Consider the following 12187-nt stretch of genomic DNA (forward strand, 5'->3'; position numbering starts at 1 on the left):
TCACTTACAATACAAGCATCACTTACAATCACAGGCCAATATTTATTAACGCAATATTTATTAATGTGGAAAGTGCTGCATTACTATCAAAACTACTCAACACACCAAGACAGCTTAAAAGAATTGTTATAGCTACTATGACTGCGTTTGGAGGGGAATGGACTGGGTTCTGATGATTCTTTTCTCTGCAGTAGCACTCAGAGGCCCATATCAGATTGAGGCCCCATCATGCTAGGCGCTGTACAGTGCAAGAGAGAGTCCCTGCTTACAGTTTAACTTCAGACAAGACAATCAGCTGGTGTAACAAGCAGGGTGAGGAAGGGAGGCCAAGGTGATTGGTGGTTACATGGGTTAGATACATGCACAATTTTCAAGTTTGTGGCCTCTCTCTCTCTCTCTCTCTTTTTTTTTTTAAGAGACATTAGCAATGTTAGGAATCCCTGCTGACCACCCACCTCGTCATTATGAGTTGGCAATTGCTGTTGGCATCACTGTAGAAGTAGATCTTCAGGGGGAATCTGAAGGTGGAGAGGATGGTTGCTTTGTGGATTAGTTCAGGGAAGGTGTCATATGTGCAAGAGCAAGCAAGGAAGAAAGCTGCCTCTTGTGCATAGGCAAAATGGGTGATAAAGTTAGACATCACTGGTGGAATAGAGTGGTGGTGGGAAATGATATAGGAGCAGATATGTAGTGAGGAGCTAAACGGTAAGCACTAGAAGCTTGTATTTGATACACAGAGGACCAGAGGAGCTAGTGAAGGGACTCAAAGAGGTGATATGATCAGAATAATAGCCAAGAAAATGATCTTAGAATGGACTAGAGGGGAATGGGATGGGGTCAGAAAGGCCAAAGAGGAGCAGGTTGAAGTAGTCAAGAAAGAGGTGAAAGGGATCTAGGCAAAAATTTTAGCTAGACAGAGAAAAGGCTGGTTCTTGGCGAAATGACAGTCCTTCAATACAACCCTGGATGTGTGGGGCTAGAGAGAGAGCTGAGTCAAAAATAACAACTATATGGCCTGGGTGAGTGCCTGGAAGAAAAGTGTTGCTGCCAAAAATTCACGGAATAGAGGACATGGTGAAAGCAAGGGAGTTCAGTTCTGGCATGTTCAATGAGTGAGACATCCATAAGGAAAAGTCCAAGAGAGATGCTGAGATTCGAGGGTAGAGGGAGAGAGACCGGTCAGAGATCAAATGTGTGAGTCAGCAGCAAGATCGTAGCTGAAGTCATGTAAGTGTGTAAGATCTCCTAGAGAAAAGTTGTAGAGAGAGAATAGAACAGAAACTTTTGTGACGCCTACCAAAATTGGGAGAAAAGAGGAGAACTCCTCATGATAATGAGACTGAACAAATGATTAGGGAAGTGGGAGAAGAGTCAGGAGAGAACAGAGTTGAAAAAAACGAAGGAGGGAAAGGGAGAGGCTGGCACATTGAATATCAAAAGCCACTGAGATCTCACAGAGAAAGTTGGCCCTGAGGTTTGGCCAACAAGTGATTAGAGACTTTGGTTAGAGCAGTTTCAGCGGAGTCAAGGGGGGAAGCCAGACTTAAGAGGGCCTAGGATGGAACTGGAGAGAGGAACTTAAGACAGTGGTTGTAGAAGCTTAGAGATGAAATGGAGAAGGTACATTGAGCAATACTTAGAGAGAGGAGCTGGAGTCAGATTGTTGGGTTTTTGGTGATGGGGAAGCCTGACTTGTATTGTAAGGGAAAGAAACTTGCTGAGAAGGGGTGGGCAAGTGGGAGGAAAAGATGTTAGGAAGCAGGAAGTCTCAGGTTATTTCCACTTTTGTTCTTCTTGGGCATTCTATCTAGAAGCAAGAGGCATTTCATTTTCAATGTATCCTTGCTCCTCCCTGAACTCATATTAACTAGAGGACTTATTCCAAGGATCTGTATTATGAAATCCGTGTAATCTGCTGCTGTGCAGTGCCTCTCATTATCAAGCTCGATCTAATAATGAGTAGTCACCACTAAAAAGTCAACATTTGTTCTAGGTTTATACACCAATGTATGTGAGATAACATGGCTACTTCCTTTCTAGGGTTGTTGCGCTAAAATCTTTTAAGTATTTACAATTCTCTGGGGACGCCCTACACGAAACATAGGGAATCCTTTGAGAACTGCAAATGCTACTGTAAAGATTGCAAGTACTGAGGTAACATTATCTAGCCATCCGAGGCAAAACTCAGAAAAAGCTCTGCTGTCTCAGCACATTTATAAACAAACCAAAAGAAATCAGACTTTAAAATGTTTAAATTTAATAATTAATTTGGGGGGGAAATAACACCATGACATTTGTCAATCAGATTTCAACCAACTATCCCAAGGGATGCTCCTTTGTGCCTCTAGTGAGTTGGGGATGCTAATCACAATCTAAAGGTAAGCACAAGATTTTTGTTGCCAACATGATCTTAACCCTTGGTAAATAGCAGTTAGGTTACATCTTCCCAAAACGTGGCTTCCAGTTACTGCGTTCAGACCAGATTCCTTGGAGATGTATCTACCTCTTAATTCATTGCCCATCACTAATGTCCATTGCCCATGTATTTACCATGGTTATTCTCAGTTTAGGGTGAAGTTGTGGAATCTCAGATATCTCTGTGTGATAGATGCTGGCAAATGTATTTGAGTCAGAAGAATGAGAGTCTTTACATATTAATGGTTTCATAATTGACAGGGCAGTTAGATAAATAACTTCATCTTATCTTAATGGGCTTGCATTTAATCAGGCAGAAGAGCTTTACAGAGCACATGATTTGCAACAGATACATTTATTGACATGACTACAAATCACAGGAATAATTAAAATAATTAGTAACACCATGAACTAAAGTGTAGCTCTTTCAGTAAATCTTGGACTTAAAACCTACATTAAATATACCATCACTGTATTAACTTCGGGAGCTTTGGGTGTCTTTTCAAGTTCTTTCCTTTCCAAAAACCTGAGTCTTTCAAGCAGAGACAGAGGACCAATATCAGTGGGAAGGCAACAGAATACATCAAGCGATATTTAGAGAAAGCTGTATTATTGTTATAAACTTCCAAGGTAAGTGAGCAGGCGTCAGGAGATGGTGCACACACCATAAATAATTTGGCTGCTAGTTTATCTTTGCAAGTGTTTAAAACTAGATGACAAAGTATAAAAATATGAAAGCCAACACCACCATACACAGATGCAAAACGAACTGTAGAGATGAAATGGTGCAGGCCTTCTACTGCTCAATGCTTCCAGCTTTGAAACACTGTAGTCAGGAAAAATCTTCCCCCATTTCCACCAACTCACATGGGATGCATTTCTTGGCAATAAGGCCATCAATGTGGAACAAACTTTTCAAAAGCTCAAAAGCTAACCTTGCCCTAAGCTCTGGATCAAACACTGAACGGGGTGGGGGGAGGGGGAGGATGAAAAATGTTATTTTAACATAGTAACTTCTGCTGACAGTGTTTGTTAAGTGCTGATAATGTTTTAGCTGCAGATCACTCACCAACATAATGGAGAACATGTATTAGAACTACTGTCTTTTCATTTACCTAAATATGAAAATTTATTTTAATCTCTTTCAATCTGTTAATTTTAAAATTGATCTAGTCAAAGTCAGATTTTCTTGGTACCCTTTTCTTCATAAATTATATTTCCCTGTTTGTAGGGTTTGGCTAGTTATCCTTATTTTTTCTAGGCATCAGGATTTTCATTCACTTCCCCTTTTCTGTTACATTTCCATTCAATTTCATAAGGGCTAGAGAGTTTTGTTTCATTAGTTGACATTCCAGAACATATTTTTAAAGGCGGATTGCTATAAAAATGCAAGGGGTGCTGGTTACCTAATTGTGCAAGTCAGATCACACACCAGTACTGTGACTGTGTGTAATTACTGCAAACTGCACTAATACCAGCTGGCATGGAAATACAGGCGCACATTTGTACATGGACCTTACCCTGACCAATGTCACAAGCCTCCTTTTAAAAACTGAGTCTGTCTGTATTTATTTGATAGTTGCCATCTTAGCTGACATCAGGGATTGAACTCCAGACCTTGAAGCTAGACAGCTTTACCTAAAGAGCCAGGTTCCCTAATTGGCAGCTGTCACATTCTCTGTGGATTGACCAGAGAGAGGAAATGTAATGAATACTGAACAGTGGGTTACTTTTATGCTGTTATTTATGTTTAATGTTAAATCTCTTGCACAAATCTTAATTTATCATTTATTAACCAGGAGTAACTAAGCAAAATGAGCTGAGCTGATGTGTTTTGATTTTAAAATCAATATTGCCTAGAGGAACAAGAACAAACTCAGAGAAATTCTTAGATTTATAGCAGAATTGTCCCTTACAATCTGTGCTAATTACTTATGCTAAACAATCTGTTCCACTTTGCATTTTGCTGAAACATTGGGAGTTCCTTTCCCAGACCTGAAGAAGAGCTCTGTGTGGCTCATAAGCTTGTCTCTTTCACCAACAGAAGTTGGTCCAATAAAAGCTATTACCCTCACCCACCTTGTCTCTCTAGGTTTATAACTGGCAGAATGAGGTTAATCTATAGAGCTGCCTTTGTTGTTTGAACATCTACGCATAATTGCCACATGATGTGTTACATCAGTACCAGGTCCAGCAAGGGACAATGACTTGGCAAGCTTCTCCCACACTGTCTCACAATGCACCACAACTATACTTTAAAAAAGGGACCATCTCTAAAGACTGGGCAGTGGTGTGTGTGAAAAGCAAAAGACAATTGTAGTCTAGCCTCTTTCTCTCTGTTCATTCTATTCTTCGCCTCTTTATCTGAAAGGCTAGCAAGGCTGCCAGTTGGGACATTGGCTTTAGTGAAGATGACATCTCTCCACCAGACATTGGGCTTGTGCAGAATGAATTGAGCTCCACTCACTCAACATTCGGCAGATATAACAATTTCCAGGGTGGAAACCTCAATCCGCAAACTCAATGGGAGTTTCGCCACTGACTTCAATTTAATCAGCTCAATATCTACCAGAGCTGGATTTGAATCAATGACAGAGATCAAGGGCTCTTCCACAACTGATCTCTCATCCTCTAGGTTTAAAAGTTAACAGGGTCTGAATTAAACTTCAGTGAATAATGTAAAAAAGGGAAAACTGTCCCCAATCAACCAGCCAGTCACCAGCACTTCCCAGAGTGAATGCAAAGCATAGGGACAGCTGCAGATACAGATGTGGTTTTGCACTTATATCACCTGGTTACTGGAATACTCCAGGTGGGCACTAGACAAATATTGCACTGCATTGCCTTCTAAAAAATCTGGATTAGTTTCTGAACATGTCAGATAGCTGATCTCTACAAAACCCATCTCCATAGCTGCCCCCTTAAAGCTACGGATGTCTGATGCTCTCAAATCTGAGAGAACAAGTATAATATTCTCTAGCAAAAATAAGAGCATAGAGTTAACATTTTCAAAATGCCTAAGTGACTTAGGAGCCTACATTATTGAAAGTCAGTGGGATTTGGGCATGTTGGAAATGTTAAAAAGCCAAATGAGTTCTCAGGTCAGCAGCGAAAACAGTGTAAAATCTTTGTGACATCTTAACAAGAGAGACACCAGGAGCTCGAATGGCAAGGTTGACAATGTGGCAGCCAGTTCAAACATCAAGCTGAACCGTGAGAATGTAAAGAGGCAGTTGGAGGATGCTCCACACTGCCCAAGGGTTAGAGCAATTTATGGGATATTCAATTCAAGGAGCAAGTCAGGCTTGTGCCTCGCTGTCAGGATCTGCTCATGCAAGGTGCTGAGTGTGCTTAACTCTCACTCATCTCTATAGGAGTTGAGCTCCCTAAGTACCTTGGAGGAAGCACTCAGCACTTTTCAGGATCACTGAATTAAAGAAAGAACTATAATTCCTATTGGACATTTGAAGGACGCTAGTTTGTTCTTTCTCTTGTATCATCTGCTTTGGTCTATGTAGAAGGCTACACTCTCTTTATTCCCATCCTCTCATTTCATGCAATATTGAGCACTGGCTTTAAACACATGCTATATGGACAAACTGCAAGAGAAGGCAACTGTTCCAGAAGGTAGGCTTTACACTGAAACAAGCACAGTCCAACAAGGCTTACACTTGCTTTATGTACTACAGCATCACAAGCAACAAGGGCCAGGAAAATGGCTTATTTCTTAGGCTTTGTGTTCTATTTGTTGTTCACAATAGATAATGCAAAAGACGTACTTTAATAACTAAAAATTCTTCAGGGTTCTCAAGGACTTTCATCCACTTTGGTGACCTCAAATAACTAAATGCTTGGAACGCTCATTGATCTCTTTTTATACTCCGTTTACTGGGGTGCAGTGTAGTGAGAAACACAAAGGTGAGTGCTGTGTTTTGCAAAGGTGCTGACCACCTGCTGCACACACTGCAATCAGTGGCAGAGATCGTATCATGAATGACTTGTTCAAGGCTACACAGTGAGTCAGTGGCAAAGTGGAAATAAAACCAGCCTCCTGCTCTAGCCTTTAAAAAATATTTCCCACCCTCCACATGAAGTTCTGAATAATAAACACTCATAGCACATGAAGTAACAGTGAAATGTTCAAGAACTCAGGATATACTTAAGCACATGCATAAATCCATCTTAAGCATGTGCTTAAATTTAATCTTGAATAAGGATGTGTTCCTGAATTGAGGCTAAGAAACAGATTCAGACTCATTAAGTTAACAGGCGAGTGATGTCCTGAATTTCCCTACCATGCACAGTTGACACAGTTAAGCACATGGAATAAATCAGGATTGCTAATGATGCTGAGATTTTTTTTCTGAAAGGTGATTTTTTTCCATAGTGAAATAACTCATCTCTAACTTGCTAGTATTAAAAACTCTTTCTACAGCTGCTAGTGATTTAATTTATTATTGCACTTCCAAGGAGGCAGATGTTAGCTGTAAAATACACATTACTGTTCAAGGACTTGCTTCAAAAATATAAAAGGAAGGAGACACAGGCCACAGAGCTTTTGTAGATTGTAGCTTCTGTTATTCTCTTTGGGAGATGCACATCAGAAAGTGATTACACTCAGTGCAGACTATACTGTATACCTGTCAAGTAAATATATTTTTATTAGAAAAAAATCCAGCTAGGAATTTGGAGAACTGAACTTTACTGTTCTTTCTGCAAATTTTGTAATGAAATGATATCCATAAAACAAATCGGTTGGGAAAAATCAGGAACATGACTGGACTTTTTCTGCATGATGTTGTAAACATCTGTCATATGGTGGTGCAGGTGGGGGAAAGTAACATGTTCTTTCAGCAAGAATAATTTGCTTGATTACTGATAACGAGGAAGTAATGTAGATATTCAGTGATACTTCCAGAGATAGTGAGATCTTCCAGATTAATTCCCTAAATACACACCAGCAGAACTCTCTCCTGATTCCATTACCTGCACTAAAATGTGTCATGTTTTCATTTATTTTGACTTCTCCTGAATATAATGCAAAAGAGCACATATGCCAAGAAAAGGAGTGCCCGGGCAAAAATTAAAATTATAATTGAATAAAAGGTGAAGCCAACCAGCTGCCCCTCATCCCAAGTCACAAAACAACCAACCAGATTCAGACCAAGCTTATAGCTTTCTCCCATACAAACAGCCAACACAAAACCAGGAGAAATTTGGCAGTTCTGTATTAGTGTTGCTTTGAGATTTGGGGTTCTACTTGCACAAAACCGAATACCCTTGTCTCGCCCCCTGTCCTTCCCCTCCTCTGAAGCCCCACCTCTGCCCCACCCCTTCTCCGAGTCCCCGCTCCTGCTCACTCCATCCCCCCTCCTTGTCGCTCGCTCTCCCACCCTCACCCACTTGCTCATTTTCACCAGGCTGGGGCAGGGGTTTGGGGTCCAGGAGGGGGTGAGAACTCTGGCTGGGGGTGCAGGCTCCAAGATGGGCCCAGAAATAAGGAGTTCAGGGTGCGGAATTGGGCTCTGGGCTGAGGCAGTGGGTTGGGATATGGGAGGGGGTGGGGGTGTGGGCTCTGGAGTGGGGCCAGGGATGAGGGGTTTGGGGTACAGGAGGGAGCTCCAGGCTGGGACATTCGGTGTGCGAGAGGGGGCTCCGGGCTAGGGCAGGGGTGTGGGGTGTGTGTGAGGGCTCTGCTGGGGGTGCAGATTCTGGGGTGGGGCTGGGGATGAGGGGTTTGGTGTGTAGGAGGGGGATCTGGGCTGGGACCAAGGGTTCGGAGGGTGGGAGGCGGATCAGGGCTGGAGCAAGGAGTTGAGGCACAGGGGGCGTGAGGGCTCTGGCTGGAGTTGCGGACTCTGGGGTGGGGATGAGGGGTTTGGGGTGTAGGAGGAGGCTCTGGGCTGGAACCAAGGGGTTCAGAGGGCGGGAGGGGGATCGGGGCTGGGGCAGTGGGTTGGGGCACGGGAGGGATGCAGGCTCTGGGCGGCAGCTCCTGGAAGCAGTTGAATGTCCCCCCTCCGGTTCCTATGCGGAGGCACGACCATGTGGCTCTGCGTGCTGCCCTGTCCGCTGCCCTGTGCCACCCCTGCATTTCCCATTGGCCGTGGATCCCAGCCAATGGGAGCTGCAGATCCGGCACTTGTGGTGAGGGCAGTGCGCGGAGCCCCCTGGCTGCCCTTATGTGTAGGAGCAAGAGGGGTGACATGCCGCTGCTTCCAGGAGCCGTGCGGAGCCAAGGCAGTCAAGGAGCCTACCTTAGCCCCGCTGTGCCCCTGACCGAACTTTTAATAGCCCGGTCAGCACTGCTGACCGGATCCACCAGGGTCCCTCTTTGACTGGGCATTCCTGTCGAAAACCGGACATCTGGCAACCCTACCCAAAACTCAGAGGGGACTAAATTTAAACCAATATATATATATATATATATATATATACACACACACACACACACACACACACACACACACATATATATTTTCAAGAGCCCATGCGAAAGAAAAATGCTAAAATACATTCAGTATTACTCCCACCCCACAATAAAATTGTTCAAGCAGAGACCAAAACCAAATCTGTCATCAGCAACCCTGTAGAAGCATTTGCAGTATATACTGGAAAAGTTTGTTATGGAAGCCAACATCAATTTGATTATTTAATATTTTGTAATTGTCCTTCTAGCTTATGTATGTAAAAGCTACTGGACTTTTCAAAACAGCCCTTAGATCACATAATGAAATTACTGGTTCCATTAAAGCCTTGTTGCACAGCTAGTGAACATCAACTTTTATAATAGTTTTCAAAAACCTGGCCAGGGCCAGTTTGGATGCAGCTGGTCTTCATCACTTCTCTTGTCTCATGAAGTCATTAGATGGAGGCTTAAGCATATTAACTTTGTTTTTTTAAAAGAGGAGATAAGAGACACAAGGACTGTTTTTCTTCAGCTAGCAAAAGAGCCAACATACCCGAGCACCTTTCTCTGGAAAACATTTGCAGCCCGCGCTGCAATCTCGACCCCCACATGGTCCGTTATAGGATTTCTTCCCACCCTGTAAAAGAAAAAGAGGAAAAACTGAGTAACCAGACCCTTCTGGGCATCTGAGATCCTTCTCAGTCAAAATGCTGTAATTAAGAGCTGGTTCATTTCATTTCGATGATCTACATTAGTCATGCGGATTTGTTTGACATTAACTAGACAGGCTAACTAACTTGTACCTTTTAAGCAACTGGCTCATTTTCAGAATCACTGATCATCTCAACATGAGACAATGTCTTTAAAACTGCTAGAGGAAAGACAGATTTATAAGCTGGGCATGATCATGCAAGGTGCTGAGAGCTCTCTAGGCCTACCGAGTTTCACTGGAGTTGAGTGGCTTGGGATAATAAACACCCTACTAGTTTAGGATCATTCTTTGGAACTAGAGCTGTAGCTGAACCAACCTCCCGCATCCAAATCCCACAGACCTTGAGACAGTTTAGACCAGCCATCCCCCAATTTTTCCTTTTGCACACCCCCTTACCAGTAGCAGAATGTGGCCGCGCCCCCTGGGCTGGGAGTGGAGTTGCGGCTGGGCTGAGGACCGGAGCCAGCAGCCAAGAGTGGGGTCCAGAAGCCGAAAGCAGGGGCTTGGGGCAAGGCCACAGCTGCAGCTGGCGGCAGAACGGGATTGGGGACAGAGCAGGGCTGGGGGGCCCTGCCATGCCCCCCAGACATTCCTTTGCACCCCCTTAGGGGGGCACACCCCACAGTTTGGGGACCACTGGTTTAGACCCAGATCTGACCTTTGTGGCTCATGCCCATCTCTATTTGTAACTAGTCTCAGTCTATGAGCTAAGCACAAGAGAAACTTACATTTTTAATAGAAAGGGAAAAAAACCTTTAGTACACAACAGACATAATAGTGTAAGGAGGAGAGTAAGAAATGTAACAGTTTGAATGTACTTGAAACCTGGGTCATCAAATGGCATACTACATGTCCTGGATTGAGAGACAGAGCTGACTAAATACCAGCTCCAACCAAAGAGCAGATCTTCCTCCAATTAGGTGACTTGGAATTTTCTTGTTACATTTCCAAATAACTATGTATCACTAAAATTTCATCTATTATGTTTGCTGCAATGGAGAAATGCACTTTTCAAAGAATAAGTTATACGACAGTTAAATATGCCATTTGCCCCACTAGTGACTAGTCCAGAGGATATCTAGAGGATAAAAAGCCTGCTATAGATTCCTGCTACTGATAGCTGGAGTGATAGAGGTCCATTCTTAAACCCTTCTTAGAGTTCCTAATCCTACAACACACACATCACAATCTCAAGTGTAGATTCTGAAAACCATTAATCATATAAGTAAAGATTTGCAGAACGTGTCCCTAAGAACAAAGAAAGGACAACTGGGTGACTTGGGTCAATGTAGGGCAGAGTTAAGGTTATATGGATGCCCTAACTGTGCACTTCCAAACCATAATGCATTTGGATTGTTTATTTTGGGGATAACTACAATATTCTTGTAATTTTTTTTTATCCCAGGCTCTTGATGTGAACTTTCCAACTTACCTAGTTTAATGTAGTGTTTTGTTTGTGTTTTTGGGGTGTGTGCACTGTCTGGGAATTAACTAAATAAGTTTAGTGGGACTCAACAACCCTTTTGCCCTGAAGGTTCTCCCTCCAGCTCAGGATTGAGGCACATTGCTGCATCGTTGCAAGAGAGGTTTGCAATGACACTGACAATGATGTCCCAGTACTAGGAAGAAAATGAGCACTTCATGGCTCTCAATCTAGCACCTTCAGGAGCAATATATTCATTCCATTCACAAAGAAAAGGGTTTTTTTTTTCCCCTGTTTAAAAAAAAAACTTCCTTTCTCTGATGGATGTGCTCAAGTGAATGATGCAAAGGGCAGTCTCCAGGTTTTGAAGTGCTGAATGAAATAACAGCTTCATCCCCAGATGACCAAGATATGTATCAAGACAAGCCCAGGCTAGAGTCAAACATTTCCCTACTAAATGCATTCTTGGAAAATATTTCTGAAGCCTTCAAACTTTCCTAACATCTGGAGCATAAGGAAGGAGAAGAGAAAAGGTTACACAAGTAAGCTTCTCACTGCATCTTCGAGAATCCTCATTAGGATTTCTCTAAACAAAATGTTGCCAGAGAGGGCAACAGTATCAAGTCCAATACGAGGGTGATGTAATGCATTTTTCACTGAAGACTATTTTTAAATAATAAAACTGTATTCAATTGTTAAAATGTTGATGATCGCATAGTTACTTTAGCAAACTACTTCTTACACAGGGTGGAGTGAGCCTATATTACCAAAGAGATGTAATAGCCAGCTACACGTTTTCTTGCCCTGGAGGTATGTTGCCTTGTACTGCAAATCAGTTATTACTGAGTCCATGCAATTGTAGGTGGCACCAATTCTAAGAGGCTGTTCCGTTTTAGGGCCAGTTCCTGCAAAGTTCTGGCACTTCCCACTGATGTCCTAAATGTAGTAGGACATAAGGCCTATAGGATCCCAGCAGCAAAAAGAAAGGTAAAGCAAATCAGACAAGCTGACAAGCCACAAGAGCCAGTGCAGGAGGAATCCTGATCCAGTCAGGAGACCGGGATCAGGAAACAAAGGTCAGTTTACAACAACCAGGAAAAGGCAGAAAAAGAGAGAATCTCTTTGCAAGTCAATGGGATGCACTCCCATTAGGCAGCAACAGCCTTGTGTACCCAGCTGCATAATGTGCAAAGACATGGAGGAACCAGACATATCCAGGTTTTCATCT

General features: G+C 42.8%; 1 protein-coding gene across 4 annotated transcripts in view; it reads right to left on the reverse strand.

Annotated features, from left to right (window-relative positions):
* Positions 1-12187, reverse strand: part of COL4A6 (collagen type IV alpha 6 chain) — a 195552-nt gene that overhangs the window by 110706 nt on the left and 72659 nt on the right. For all 4 annotated transcript variants that reach the window (XM_034780561.1, XM_034780562.1, XM_034780563.1 and 1 more), the window contains exon 4: positions 9378-9461. In XM_034780561.1, the coding sequence (XP_034636452.1) occupies positions 9378-9461 (84 nt within the window). The remainder of the gene's footprint in view (positions 1-9377; positions 9462-12187) is intronic.

The sequence above is a fragment of the Trachemys scripta genome, chromosome 9 (assembly GCF_013100865.1).
Source record: "Trachemys scripta elegans isolate TJP31775 chromosome 9, CAS_Tse_1.0, whole genome shotgun sequence".
NCBI lineage: Eukaryota > Metazoa > Chordata > Testudines > Emydidae > Trachemys > Trachemys scripta.